We start from the raw sequence: 15,524 nt of genomic DNA, 5'->3' as shown, positions 1-15,524 counted from the left end.
AACTATGAAGTTCGACCTTCGGCTCTCCAAACGCGACCGATCCACGACGATCGCCGACCACTCGTACTGTGCGCGTGTACTCACTGCATGCTATATGCGCATGCATGCGTGCGCTGTGATCATGAAGAGGTCCCTTGATCAGCCGAGTTTAAGCCCCGCCCACTAAGACTGAACTCATATTTTCTTTGTCAATTTTGTTTCCTAGTACCACTCCTCTACTTTCGGAAGAGGTATCAGTCAAATATCGCCGATGCAAAGTATGAATTAAATTGATTGGTTTTATAGACTAAATCTTTCTTGTACCTTCAGTTTTTAAATTTAGTGCATGCTTCTATTCAATGAGGGATCAAAGCTGAACGTTGATCGAGTTCACGGGATTTTGCGTGTCCCTTCTCATGCATTACCATGGCTAACTGTTCATCCCGCTGTTCATTGGCTCGCGAAGATCGCACGATACATGCAGTCAGTGAGCGCACACGTTCTGTGTGGAAACTGCTCCTACTCGTCGTAGCGTCACGGAGGTGTGTCAAAGGCGTTACCCCATCTTGACCAATCACACGCCGTGTCAACTTTTTTGTTGCCTACGATGTTTTCCTTTTGTTTGCTTTGTGTATTGCGCAAAGTGAGCTGTTTGAGCAAGGAGATGTATAGTTTCCCAGCGCCTTGTTTAGTAAAAAGGTACTTTTATTCATTAACAAACATATTTCATTCATGCTAAATATCTACTCTGTCTGCAAGTATAGATTATAACTGGGGGAATTAAGATACAATGATCATGTTCAATGCGTGACGAGAGTTTTAGACGATCATCTGAATAAAAAGCATGCAAGGTTGCGTTTAGTTACTCACACTCTGACATGACTTTTTCTTTCTATTCATTCTTCATATCATTATCATTATTATCATCGCAGTGGCGGATCCAGAGGCATCGCACCGGGAGCGCGCCACTCTTTATTTTGCTTAAAGGTCCAGTTTACCTTTGGGAACAGTGATTTAAAAAATGTTCAAGATATCACTTTTGATGCAAATGTGTAGGTCAATATTATTACAAAACATCCTACCATATACAATTTTTGCAATAAAGCCTAAGATATAGGGAGATATCATTATTTTTCTCAATAAAACATAAGTGTAGACTCTGTAATCTCGAAACAAGCTTATTACATCTATTGTTCACATTTTGTATGTTTAACAATGCTTAACGTTGATTATACTGATTAACATTTTTACATTTTTTTTTCTATCCCAGCTCACATTTAAAACTGTTTTGAAGAACTACAAAAGCTGGGTTTGTGTTTCAATTCTGCAAAGGGTAAATAAAGTCTTTCCGGGGTGAGCAACTGGGGGAAACAAAGTTCATGTAAGCAGTTCATTGTTTCTGTCTGCTTTTGTTTTGCATCGTTTTGTTTTGTCTTGTCTTCGAGGGAAACAGCGAAAAAATGCTCTGTGCTGACTAATCCTCCTCAAGCACTTCTGCACACAATCCTTTCACATGGAAATCCTTGGTAAAGTGACGAAGGCTGGTTGACATGTGCTGTTCTTGCCACAAGATGGCGCTCCTTCATTCGAGACGTCTAGAGATCATAGCGCAATTTTGGCTGGGAATTCACGATGTGTTTTGCTGGGAAATTCGTCCCTGCTTACTCCAAGGCAAAAGAGAAAAAATAATAATAATGAATAAATTAATTAAATAAATGAATTTAAAAAAGTTAATTGCAGCGTGAAAAATGTTGATGAAATGTCACGTGGTACAAACAAACGAATCCATGTAGTCATTGTTATTATCAAAGTAGACACGCGATCAATGTCTACCGTTTGTGTTTCGGGTCACAGCAGACAAATTATACATCTATCGTACTAAGGTCTTATCTTTGATAAAGGTTAACCAGTTGACTTTATTGACAACAACAACAATAACAACAAAGTGATTCCACATAAACACAAAATTCCACCATGCACCTTTCAACATGACACAAATATTCATGAGATTTCACAGTTGATAACTTGGCAACTAAAATTAGTGACATGATAACGTCATCTTTGATTAAACTTGTCTAAAATCCATTGTTTGTGACCAATAATATAGCGTTTCTTGAAAAGTATGGTAATTTTATAATTCAATAAATGAAGTAAGAAGGGGTGGGGTCTGATGCTTTAGCTTTCGTCAGATAAAATCAAGGCTGAATGATTCACGTATAATGTGATCAGATTTGTAGTAGCCTAACTGTTGCAGATAATAAGCATAACAGTCCGTATGATTCATTCAGGTGTTACGGTGACATTCAAATTTTCTACTACATTGTAATTCCTTTCACACAGAAATCTCAGTTTCTCTTGAACAGTAGGTGTGTTGCCCACCCAGGGTTGCCTATTGAATATCTTGGTAAAGTGTTACCGTATGCGGGGTCATCTTGCTTCAGCGGTTACTGTAAGGACGTTCCTGATAGAGGGCGTGATCATAGCAGCTCTCCTCGTCTGCCACCTTCATGAATGACTGCCTTCAACCTGATAGGGCCTCCGACGCGCAAGGCACAAACCCGATCGCTTAACGGGTAGTAGACTTTCTTTGGAGGCAAAGATTAATATCTAATTCAGATTAAGAACGGAAGGAAAATAAAAGCAAAACGTGATATTCTGATTTGCAGATCCAAAATAAAAGTTAATGAATATAGAGTAAATGACACCCTCCCATACCGAAAAGGAGACATCATTAATTATGACTGTATTCCACACACACAATAAAAGAGAAAAAACAACAACAACACACAAGCGCTCATTCAGTCCAAAAGCGACGCAAAACTAAACAAGCATGTATGGAAGTTGCATTCTCAATATCATATTCAGGAGGTCTGAGAAATAACGAGACTCAAATCTATCCAAGATGTAAGGAAAAAACTATTGATAGTTGTAAGCATATCATTGTTACATATTTTCAGTCATTTTTGTTGTTATATTACATTGCATATTTCACCTGGTATTAAGGTATTAATGTTTTTCATGTTATCTAAGTATCATAGATTGTATAATAAACTAAAGAACAAAACGACAAGTCGTTGACAAGAATTACTTACTAAGAGTCGCAAAGATGAAAATTTGTCAGCTATTTTTTTTTGTATGTAGCATTTTCATTTTTTTCTCTTTAATCTTCTTTACCAGAAAAGATGTTGATGAATAATTTGTTACTCGACGTCAAGTCAGAAATCAGTCGGAGAAGAGTATAATGATCTTTCTCAGAGTGAAGACTGACATGACTCAGTCAACTTCATATGGCCTTGACATTTCCCAGGGCTTTTTTTCTTCGTGTATCTATTTTTTTTTTCTTAGCATATACGATTTAACAATCAATGAACAAAAATACATACACCAGAGTGAGTATATAGACCTACCAATTTTTATTTTCTTTTAGCTTTTTAGAAAAACATTATTTATCTTGGTGGCAGTGCGGAAGACGCAAACGTTTGAAACATCGGCAAAGAAAAGCGATTTGGGGTAAGAAGACCAAGATGTGGCTCATCATCATTATCATCAGAGAGGAATTTAGAAGAAAGATCATCAATATTACCAACGTTCAACGTTCAATGACCTATGATGACAAACAAACTAACAGATAAACAAACTTAAAACTTCTTTGTTTCGTGACCCATGATAGCTCCAAACGTTTAGGCCTGTGTCTCTTGATTTCGTAACACTGCATAGAAGTGAGAAGATCACAACAATGTGATTATCTCACGGTGTGCCGATCGATTGTTAAAAAAGTATAAAGTAGATAGAATAGAACAATATTCTCTTCTGTTGTGTCTTACAGAGATCGAGAACGTAAAATCAAGTTGAGGAATCGACTTTGTAGACCTGTAAGATCAATCGTAATCCCCGACCATACAATGCATCCCTCCCCCTTCACCACCCTCCTCCCTCTCCCTATTCTTTACCAATCGATCGATCTCAGGTAATGGTCAACTTTAATCAATGAACAATAGTGTGGCAGATAAAGCTGGCAGTAACAACACACGTTGAATGTAATTCAGTATCACATGGGGTTTCACACGGCTTGGTAGCACTTAAGCCCCCTCTAGATTCAGTGAATTGGATCGTTTTTTGTTTTCTGCCTATTCTTCCCGATACATAAAGAACTGATCCGATCGGAGTGCGCCAAGAAGACAGCTCAATAAATGTCTCTCCGACAATGTACTTACCTTTCTGGGTTGTCCAAAAGAACGCGCAAATTCTTGCGATAAGGGAAGACTTACGTTGATATTTCAACACAGAAGATTTTAAAAGGCCATCGTTCCTTTAAAAAAAAAGCAACACACACACACACACAAACAAAACAAAAACGGTGTGCAACTGCCTCGCAGTCTCATGGCTGGTGAATGTGTAGTGACTATACTACATGTGGCCAAGAGAGGGAGTGAGAGGGGGTGGGAGTTCGGTGGACATTGGAAGATTCGTGGATTTGTAGATGAATATGATACTGGTAGATTGGCGAGGTAGATCAGTAGAAATATTCAGATAGACATACATGCAGATGAATTGCTATCTATCAACTAGAGAGAGATAGAGATAGATTGATAGATAGAAGGGTAGAAAGATACATACGTGTAGATAGAATAACAGATGGACACACGCACACACACACACACACACACACACACACACACACACATATATATATATATATATATATATATATATATATATATATATATATATAAGAGATAGAGATAGGAGTTAAGAGAGAGAGAGCGAGGAAGAAGGAGCGAGGTTGATATTATTATAACATCGATATAGACTTCGTAGTTTTTGAGCATCACAAAAAGTGAGAGAGAAATGTGTGCAATGAAAACGGAGCGCATCAATAATGCCACTACAGGGAAAATTTGCATATTCCTCATATGACCTTGCTCAGCAGCCAGGAGAAATCTTTTCACTGTCGGAAGTATCGCTATAATGAATACCTAATAACTTATTTTGTCGGCATCTCTCCCAGAAATACAAAGTGATCGCATTACAATAGCATGAATGCGGGCGCTGTGGTGCAGCGAGGCTACACCATTATTGGCCGAGTGTGCTTTTGGATCTCTTTAGCGGCAGATTAATAGCGTGGTTTTACAGACCCTTTTTAGAATTACATCCTCACGATTATACACTAAAAATGACTAAATAGACTATAAAAGGCTATGTCAGTCATTCACTGCTGTGTTTTTTACAATTTCATAGACAACTGTATTATCAGTATTCACATAACGCTTACAATTTAGGTTATGGACAAAACTATCGTCTAAGAGTAACTTAAATATGTCTGTGCTAAGACTACGTGATGAGCTACAGTCAAACCTACCGCCCCGTAAACACTTTACACACAAACCACGCGAAATGAATGCGGCTAGACTCCGTGGAGAGCACTTCGACACACAGATAGACACACACACACATGCATTATCGCACCTCACCCCTGTACAATGTACAGGCTGCCCACATGCACACACTCAACCTGAACGAACACACACATACACACTGCCATCAACATACAACGTGAGTACGATCTGGGGGGCATTTCATGAAGCATTTTTGTCCGACAACTTGTCGGACAAATTTGCTCTCAGCTAATCAGATGCAAGGATTTCAGTAGCTTTTAACATTTTGTCAGACGAAATATCTGACAAAACGCTTCATGAAACGCCCCCCTGATCCCGAGTGTGCAAAGAGCTCGCCGCCTCATCTCATTCAGAATCTCACAACAAAAGCTTGCCCGGCCACAAGAGCAGAATCGCTGCAAAAGACAGCTACGATTTCTGGTTGTTCGGGGAAACGCGAGCAAAAGCTATGATTTGTTAGCCGAATATTTCAGAGATGCAGGAAATTTTCCAATCTCAGTTTGTCATAATATGCCTTGGATTATCTACCCTTGGACGCGAAGCAGGCGATAAAAAGAGCACCGACTCCCCGCCGTGCAGCGGGTGTGATAATTCCACATCGAGTTTATGGGAGACACGACTGCGGAGCGATCCCCGGTAAATCAGATGCACCGACTTGCTGACTGCCCTTGTTAGCTCTACAGCCACTGGACGTAGGAAGCGAGCGAGCTAACGTGCATTTTGTAGCTGGAGCAGAACGACCAACTACACTCCTTTACGGAGATTAATCTTTTCTGGTCGTAAGTTAGTCTGAGGACACAGCAAAACTCTCCAAATGGCGAGGATACATGATGTCTTTGTAGCTTTTGCAATCATGCAATATGCTAGTTGTCTGCAAGGTAAGATGGTTATTTCAATTCAGTCTTCTCGATCTCAGTCATAGGGCTGCTACTATTCTTCAAGATTTGTGAAGTTTGAGCAAAGTAAATGATGTAGAACATTATGTGATTTTCTCTGATTGGAAGTTAATGCAAAACAGATAAGGGCCAGGATAAGAATTTGTTTTCTCTCTCTCCAGAAAAAAAAAGGGTCATAAAGTCTGTGTGAGAAAGCAGTGTGTTGATGTACAAACTGTTGGAACTACAAAGTGTACATGTAGACTATTTACATGGAATTTGACAAATACGAATCAAGTACAACTTACAACTACAAGTCTTGTGTCTACTAGTACTATGTCTTGGATTATTTGAACATCAAAAAGTAGGGGAATGGTACTATAAAAGCATTATAAGAAATACTGCTACCACACTACCACAGCCATTGAGTTCTCTGCCACATTTTGAATTTTAATGAAATGTGTGTGATGTCTTTTTTTTCCCCTCCTGGATTTGTTCTACATTATGATATGTCAGTATTTGGCAGCTACAGACAAGGCATATTTACACTTACATGTATAGGGCTTACAGAGTGCATTGATTGACCGAAACCTTTTCAAGTTAACACTTTGAATATACTGCACATCAAATGACAATTGTGCATTCGGTCCTTGTGTTGTCATCTTAATATAAACATCAAAACAAATAATGTGTTACATCTAGAACTGCACAAGAGATGTCTTTGTCACATGGCCACCTCAGCTACCCGATATTCCATATTTTGACTGAGCCATTGAACTACTGCAATGTTCTGCAAAATTACATTCTAAGTGTCCTTTAGTCTTTGTATCATATAGACTCTACATGTACGTGTGCAGTTTTTACGTTTTTTTTTTCTGTGACATCTGTTGCTGGTGACAATTTTCATTAAAAAACAACTTTCAGGAGTCGAGTCAGAGTGTAACTTTCGCAAAAGGTGCAAGTACACTGTATTAAGATGCAATGAGCATAAATGGATAGAGATGCATTTACAACTTTTTACATACAATTGTAATTAAGAGACTGACAGACTTATCAATGTATAGAAAGAGAAAGTACGGGTACCCTGTCACAATACATTTTGTAACAGTAAATACACAATTGCAGATCAAGGACAGGGATTGAAGAGCTCTTCTCGACCACAAGATCAGTGTATCTTGTTGTCGGGGATATGTTCCACGGAGACTTATATCAGGCTTCACTAAATTCCCTCTTTATACAGCTGTAGAAGTTTAAGAGAAATGATAAAAGACTCTGGCTAAACAGATTTTCCTATCCAAAGCTTCTCATGAGTATTCATTGCTCTTCGTCTGAGGATTGTATCATTAAAAGACCACTTTTTTGTTATCAGAAATGTTTCTTTCATGTCATTCAACAGTAAACATTGTACTCTTTACTACTCCTTCTTCTCTGATGTACTTTATGTTCTTTTGGTGGATTTTAATAATGTGCAAGTAATGTCGATCCCGCTGTACATATTCCTTCCTCCAACCTGTCATGCCACCAAGATTGTTCCTCTTGACTGAAATATTCCCAGGATGCATGTTTACACACAAGTTTAGGTACCTAGTATGTACTTGTATGCTTCCCCACCCCCATTTCACAAGACCGGCTGCCTTCTGCCTTGATCAAATGAGCACACAATATCACAGACTCTCCTCTGTTCACCCTACCCCTCTATCCTATGCACCCCATCCCCAATCCATCCAACTCCTTCCTCAGTGTCTGGGACTGTCCACCCACCTTTACCAGCACTCTACCCACCCCCAGCAAGCCTACCAATTCTGTCCTTCTCTTCAGTCTACATATTGGACTACCTGGTACCTCTCTGGTCCACCTACAACATGTGCCCTTGTCTGTCCACTAAACTATTCCCTTTTTCTGTGCACCCAACAGCTCTTCCAGTCTACACCAAGTCCACATTCCCTTCCATATAAACCTCTCTGTTCTTCTGTCAATCCTTCAGACCTCTCTTCAATCCAGCCCTTCTCAGTCCGCCCCTTCCTCCTCCTTCCGCACCAAACTCCACTTCCATATCATTTGCCAAGATCAATACTCTGTTTCAGTGTCTACAAAGTGAGTGATCTTTATGACATCCAGATTTAATTACAGATAAGCTCCGTATGAGTGCATGCCAACAATATCTTGTCGGGTGGCAAAAAACGAACAAAGCCAGAGGCAGTATGTATTCAGAGTGAATTCATCTGCGATTTACTGAAGAGATAATTTTGATGTATTCTTTTTTTTCTGTACTCTTGTTTGCCTTTCAATGTTGAGTTGCTGTTTTGCTTTCTGTTTTGTTAAATGTCTGGAGTTTAGCCCTATTGCAGTCGTAATAATACTTGCTATCGGTACTGGAAGCATATCATTATAGAGATGCTGAAATCCTTCACAATATCTACATGTATGGAAGAGAGTCAGTTATTCAGTATTTGCATAAGTTTGGAGATATAGCTATTTTAATGCTGTTTTCCAAGTGTTTGAATTCTAAGGCAAAATCCTACTCTCCCAAAATTGTACATACATTTGTACAACTGTATCAAAATAAGCCTATCTCGACCAGTAAGATTTCCTTTTCTTAGTGTTTGTTTTGTTTTGTGCTTATCAAGGATGTGGCAAAAGTTCAGGTACTTTAATCACAAATCCCATAACTGAAGGATCTATATACTGAAGTGTGGATCTTTTTGTTTGGACGATCCCCCCCAGCCTTTAACTTCTTTCAATGTTCAGGTACGCTTGAAAATATATGCTATTCTCTATACTATTGGGTTCGAAGTTTTTGATTGTTTGTGATAAAAACTTCTGGTTTGACATCAAAATTTTAGGCCTATTTATTACGAGACAATTGTGTCAAAAAAAAAAAGAACATCTGCAGTGTGTGTAAGCCTCAGACTACCAGTCTCAGCTGTGTTAATCTGAAACATCCTGTCTCCCATTATCCATCACAGTATAGTACTTGTAAGATGACTCTTCTCACTTTATCAAGTTATACTCAATGTTTTTGGGATTTTGGGTAAAAGCATCATGATTAGGAGGGAGAAAAACCTTTGATACTCAAGCACATGATTCCTGTGGCTGTCTATTTATACTGTGATTCCAAAAGTGTGTTTTACACAAATTGGTATTGGGAAGTACATGCACTGTAGCTGAGTATTTTCAGAAGTTTGGCTTGAAACTTCTGCCTGGGCAGATGTTTGGTATGAAAGTGAGAGAACTGTAGTGATGTATGTATTGAAAACTTGTTGAAAACTGGCAAACAGTGATGAAATGTACAGTACACTCACAACATGGGTGAGGAGACTATAAAGTTACATAGTCATTAGGAATTGAAGCAATGACAACTAAAAGTAAAACTATTCGTAAGACAAGAAGAACATAGCTCCTAGACACTTGCCTTTTAGAAGTAGGTCCTACATGTATTTCTCATAAATCCATTATGGCCATACATCATTGGTATTTTATGAGAGAAATACATGGAGTGTGTATTGCCCTGCTTGTCATTGTTGATTCATTGTGTGTGTGTGTGTGTGTGTGTGTGTGTATGCCTGTGTGTGTTTGGAGTTTGCTATGGTTGCTGTCTGGAAGTCATATTAAGTTACTTAATTATGCTCAAATTCTCACTTTCCTGTTTCTTTTGTTTCACTATCTTAGCTCAGGTTTCCGATAGCAGACATCCAGTAAATATGATTCCACCCTCAGGTTTATGATAAGATTTTGAGTGTACATTATGGTGGGGGAATCAAATAAAACTGCTCATCAACAGGACACTGTTTCACAACAAGTTGTCAGTCTCTGATTAATACCATAGTAACAGTCAGTGACCGAAGCTTCTCAGCCAATCAAAACCAAGGATTTTACAGGGCTGACAACTTTCATGAAACGGTGCCCAGCACTGACTCAGAGCTGATTACCTCTCTTCAATTAGCGTCAATCAACGCTTGAATCTGGCTCATCTGTTCATTTGTACATGTACCGTACATGTTCCCAAACTGTTGGTTCATTCCCTTGCCAAGCCACAGAATGTCTTTGCCCTTATCCGCAATGTTGCGAGAGACTGTGATCCCCTGAGTTTAGTCAGAGAAACTTCCGCGGCAACGTGGTGTCAGCCCCCTCTACCCCAGATTAGAGGAGAGCGATCCTCAGCAAAGCAAACATTTTCACCAACACTGTAACAGCCTAGCCCCAGGATTACTGCAAGTTGGGTTTCCTCTACCAAGGCTGGGTTACATCACTGTGTTTAGGTTAACGATCAGGTTACCTGAATATGTTCTGAGGGGAGGTGCCAGACAGTTAATTTCCTCCTGATAACATTGAAACCTTTTTTTGAGGCAGTCAGCTCTCTGCAGCATTCTACAGCTACATAAAAGAACTGAGGAGAGGGGGGAGAGGGAATGATTTGAACTTTTACTTAATTGAGATGTGTTGAATAGCCAAGCCTGCCTGACCATCAGTGACTCGATGTGAAGGACTAGTCTAGATTCAAGGATACTCCTGTTTTGGTTCTCGTATAGATTCAAGGATACTCCTGTTTTGGTTCTCATATATTGAACATGAAGTAAAATCTTCAAACCGTACATGTACATTTACACGAGTAGATCTGTATTTTCATGAATTACATGTACATCTCAATTTGTGCTCTATGATTTGTTCTGCCACTTGGTTATTCTATTTAGCATAGTTTAGTGAAGTGAAGAAAAGAAGTAAAATAGAAGACATATGGTGCAGATTGCATTATAATAGAATGGCAATTTGGTATCTCTCTTTTTGGCTTGTAGGACGTGATATTGCCTACAAAAGAAGAATTACAGCCGAAAATTGTAACTAGGCCATGCTTAACAAATCACCCTCTGTTTATGTACCTTTGGTAAGGGTTGGCATTACCAGTGTGACATTCTGCCATACATCACTCTTTGTCTCGTTCTTGGAGAGACGATCGGTCTTCCTTTCTGCTGCAATTCAGGCTTGTGCTGCTGTCAAGTTTGCCCGCATTTTGAGATGATTCACAACTGTATCAGTTTTTGCTGCAAAATTGAGGTCAGAATTTGGCACTCTGGGGTCAGGTCCCCCGCTTGCCCGCCACCCCCTGTGATTGGTTGGGGCATAGGGAGGCTCTGAGGGTGCTATTCCAGAGGGGAGTGGGGAGGGAGGGATGATTGGGCTTGGGAGGTGTGTGTGTGTGGGGGGGGGGGGGGGGGGAGGGGATTTGTGAGGTGGGGTGGGATGTGGTTCAGTGTGTCATGATTTCCTATGATCTTGGTATATACAGCATGTCTGTCTTCATTTAGAATGTCGCCTTCCCAAGTGTTGTTAACCCTCAAACTCTTATTGCAGATGAAGATCACGGAGGCAGTCTGAAAGAACAGCTTGTTTCAAATTTTGACCTGGTAACTGCTCCTGTGTGGGTAATGTGAAAGTGAATTGAGATGTGTAATGAGTGTATGCTCCTCTTCATTGCTACTCCTACTTGCTGAAAATTGAGGGTTTCTGTAGGCCTACTCATAGCAAAAAGAAAACTGATGAATAGGCCCCTATATTTTACCCATACACAGAGAGACCATTTCCTCTTCATCTTTGTTTATACAAATTATTTAGGGCCTATGTTCATCTTTTTGTTATTATTATTATCATCACTATCATCATCTTTTTTGTTTTTGCTGAAAAGTGGGTCACAAAAATTAACAGTTCATGATAAACAAACTTTTACTATAAAACAAATATCTGAAATCAATACATTTGGATTTTATTTACATTGACAGTGGCAAGGTGTTAAAGAACAAACAAACAACAAAACACTTTGAAAGTGGGTAGTTTTAGGAAGTGTCCATTACTAAGGGCCTACAACACAAGTCCTTACAACATACATACTTTTACCCTGTGTATTTATGGACGAAATAAAGGAGATTTGGTCATTCTTGGTATATATGAGGTTTTGCCTGCCCGCAAACTACGACTATCAATTCTGGTACATTTTGCAATGTGTATTTTATAGATATTATTCAAGATGTAAACTAGTAAGATCAGTATTGACAGTTTGATGTGATTGGATTCTTCGGAGATGTATTGAAATTGTAGAAATCATGCACAAACATACTTTCAAAGATGAAAGTGGTAAAATAAGAAAGAGACAATGCAGATGAATATCTACCAATTTTTTTTTATTTAAACCCCCCCCCCAAACTTATTTGCCATTTTATGAATTTCACTCAAATGAACAGAGCCTATGAAATTAGAGATGGCATTTGGATATGTTGGATATATATTTGGTAAGTTTGTTACTAGAATCAATGGTACTGGATAGTTGCAGGGGATGCTTGCAGCAGTCTGCACATTCCTGGGCAAAAGCTCAGCTTTTCAGATGTTTTCATTTTCCTCCCTCGTCTCCTTTGGGACAGCCACATCCATTGCAAATCAACAGACCAAGAAGAGAAAAAGGAAAAAAAAAGTCAAAAACAGGATTAGAGAAAGAAAGGCATTTGACGGGGGCGAGGTAAGCTACAAGACATGGCATTTCACATTTTGTCTGAGCTGCTATTTCCGAAATAGAGTTTGTCTCGTTTGTCAGTGCCTGAGGTATATTTTCCTATTCGTGTCTTCTGTATGCTAAAACTCATCTCGTATACCCTCACAGTGTCTGTAGTCAACTGGTTTGATTAGAGATATTAAAAATGAAGGAACATTATAATGCAAGTAATGGATTTTGTCATTTTCACCTTTTAAAATTACATTAAAAAAGTCCAGATTGTTGTGTTATAATATGAATATCACATGATAAACCTTTTCTGCATATGCAATCAAATGAGGTAGGCCTATGTGATTTCCATGACATGATGGAACCAATGTAGGCCTACATACTATCATCACATCTATTCTTACTGTATAGGCCTACTCCACATATTTAGCGAGTCTAAATTTTTGCGAATCGGGACTTCCTAACGATTTTGCAAGTGGTTAAATTCGCAATCGTAGAGTATAGTACTGAACGGAGAAAATGTACAATTATGTGTTTACGTGCATGTCACATTCGTCGTGTAGGCCTAGGGATCAGAGTCAATGTTTTCGTGTGTCTTTGAATTTACAAATAGCACCTGACTCGCGAAATTTGTGAAAATAAAGACCTCATGAAATATTCATCATATAGGCTCCTAAGCACCCTCCTTTCTGTATCAATACACCAAAAGGTCCTAAACTTCAATGGTATACCTTGCTATTGTTTATTCATCAGTAATAAATGGTGCATGATACAGCTACAACAAGCATTAGGCCTATAATATGCACAAACCAATTTTATTAGTACAACAAAGAAGGCTTGATTTTAATTCAGTTTTGTACCCTCTCAAATGTAAAAAATAGTATAGCACATTTGCACATGTGGAACTGTTCAGTGCAGGGCAATGTGCAATGCAACAATCAAACAAAACCACCGAAATTTTATCCAATATTGAGAGGAAAAGAATAAATTTCTGAGGATTAACAGGAAGAAAAGAGCTTGATAAAAAAATAAAGACGAGAATTCCAAGTTCACTTGCTTTCAATTTGCGAATCAAATTGGCTTGCCCCAGCACCTTTCATCACCGTATTATTTTGTCAGTCATGCTTTCTCTCCTGAAATACTGGTCCTCTCATAGTCTCTGTACCAGACCTTTTATGAAACTTATATAAACACTACTTTTACATAGCAGTGATGATACACTGTTGGGTTTTAAAGCCCTTTTTTGTGGAGAATGGAACAGGTTTCCATAAAACAGACTCAGATAAATCAATAATTGTAGTATGTTGAAAAATGATTTGTAATCAAGGGTAGAACCATGTCAGTCTTAAATCTTATCAAAGAATTGCTTCCCAGTAATAAAGATTTAGGATGCAAGCATATTGAGCCTGATTTTAATCATGGTGAAAACATGATGTAGATTAATAGAATCTTGCTTCGCAGTGTGAAGAACTTGACATACCCTCAGCCGTATTTCCTTGCATTGAGTTGCACACATCTTGTGTTGAAGGTGCAAGTAGCAACATCAGCTGTATTATGCACATGTATGTGATAATAATATATCAGAGAGAGATATGTAAACCATTGTGGCACAAGTTGTCAGAATTTTGCCCTTTTATCATTTAGCTCTGACAGTTCATTAAAGTGTTGAAATGAAATTTCTTAAATTCATGTGAAACAAAAGGGTTTGAACATGTCTGAAACTACACAACAGTAAAGGGTTCTGAAAACTAGACTAAGGGATGAGGTCAGGTCAAGAAATAGCCAAATGACATCCTTTTTTTCCCCCTCTCTTTTTTTTTTTTGGGGGGGGGGGGGGAGGGGGTGCTGTTTGGTAGAGAAGTTTAAAAAGAATTGTAAGCTTCGTGAAATTACCTACATATCATGTTGCATGCATTTCTTTTTCTTCTTTATCAAATAGGATTTTTATAGTAATCCTCTTTGGAAGTTTGTGTGTGGCTGAGTATGTGTGTGTTTGTGTGTGTGTGTCTGGCAAACAAGACTAGTGTCGTATGATTGAAGAAAGTGACAAATATACAAAGAATGCTATCATTTGAGAAAGAAAAATCTGGAGCAGAGGCAAGAGTGGAAGAACATGTAGGTTTTATATCAAAACACATCGATCAGAAGACATCTAATGGGACCAATATAAAGTAGGAAGGAAAATTAGATTCATGAACATTGTTGGTTTTGTATTGGAAAGGAGGCAAATATTTGCTCTGTATGCCATTATACCTTATCATTACTAGGGTGAATATTTGCACATAACATGCTTTAAACCATGGAATATACTGCAGATATTGGAAATCTGATTTGCTGTGCTGATAGCAACTTTTGCCCCACCCTCTGTTACTGTGAAAACTAAGATTTGCTCTCGCGTGTGTCTGTTGTGATACATTGGCGGAGTAGAAACTACAAGTTTCTCGTCACTGTGGACTTTTGATTGGCTTGTGTGCACACCACAATCTGTGCAGTCTTGCCTTGTAGTGACATTCACACCAAAATGAAATAGCAGGATATGACTCGGGAGATTTGCATTGCAATCCGTGCCTCAAAATTTTTGCCAGTGTGGATTTAAAAAGCTCAGTAAATAGCGTGATAAGCGTCATGCTCCAAATCATAAGGAATCTTGCAATTATTTTGTAATTATCACAATTATGTGAGAAATAGTGCAATCATTTGCACTTCAGTGGGGGGTCAGGATGGCAGAGCAAACAGTCTTGGAATCTGTAGACCTACATTGTTGCCACAATGCTAAAATATGTGTTA

General features: G+C 38.7%; 1 protein-coding gene across 1 annotated transcript in view; it reads left to right on the top strand.

Moving 5' to 3' along the window:
• The first annotated feature begins 5,697 nt into the window (after window positions 1–5,697).
• Window positions 5,698–15,524, top strand: part of LOC139736405 (transmembrane protein 132D-like) — a 78,565-nt gene continuing 68,738 nt past the window's right edge. The window contains exon 1 of the mRNA XM_071647156.1: window positions 5,698–6,253. Within this exon, the coding sequence (XP_071503257.1) occupies window positions 6,190–6,253 (64 nt within the window). The 5' untranslated portion in view covers window positions 5,698–6,189. The remainder of the gene's footprint in view (window positions 6,254–15,524) is intronic.

Source organism: Diadema antillarum, unplaced genomic scaffold, assembly GCF_040938485.1.
Source record: "Diadema antillarum isolate AM-2024a unplaced genomic scaffold, OU_Dant_1.0 seq00000644_RagTag, whole genome shotgun sequence".
Classification (NCBI taxonomy): Eukaryota; Metazoa; Echinodermata; class Echinoidea; order Diadematoida; family Diadematidae; genus Diadema; species Diadema antillarum.
Note: the sequence above shows the minus strand (reverse complement) of the source record. Positions and strands in the feature narration are given on the sequence as shown.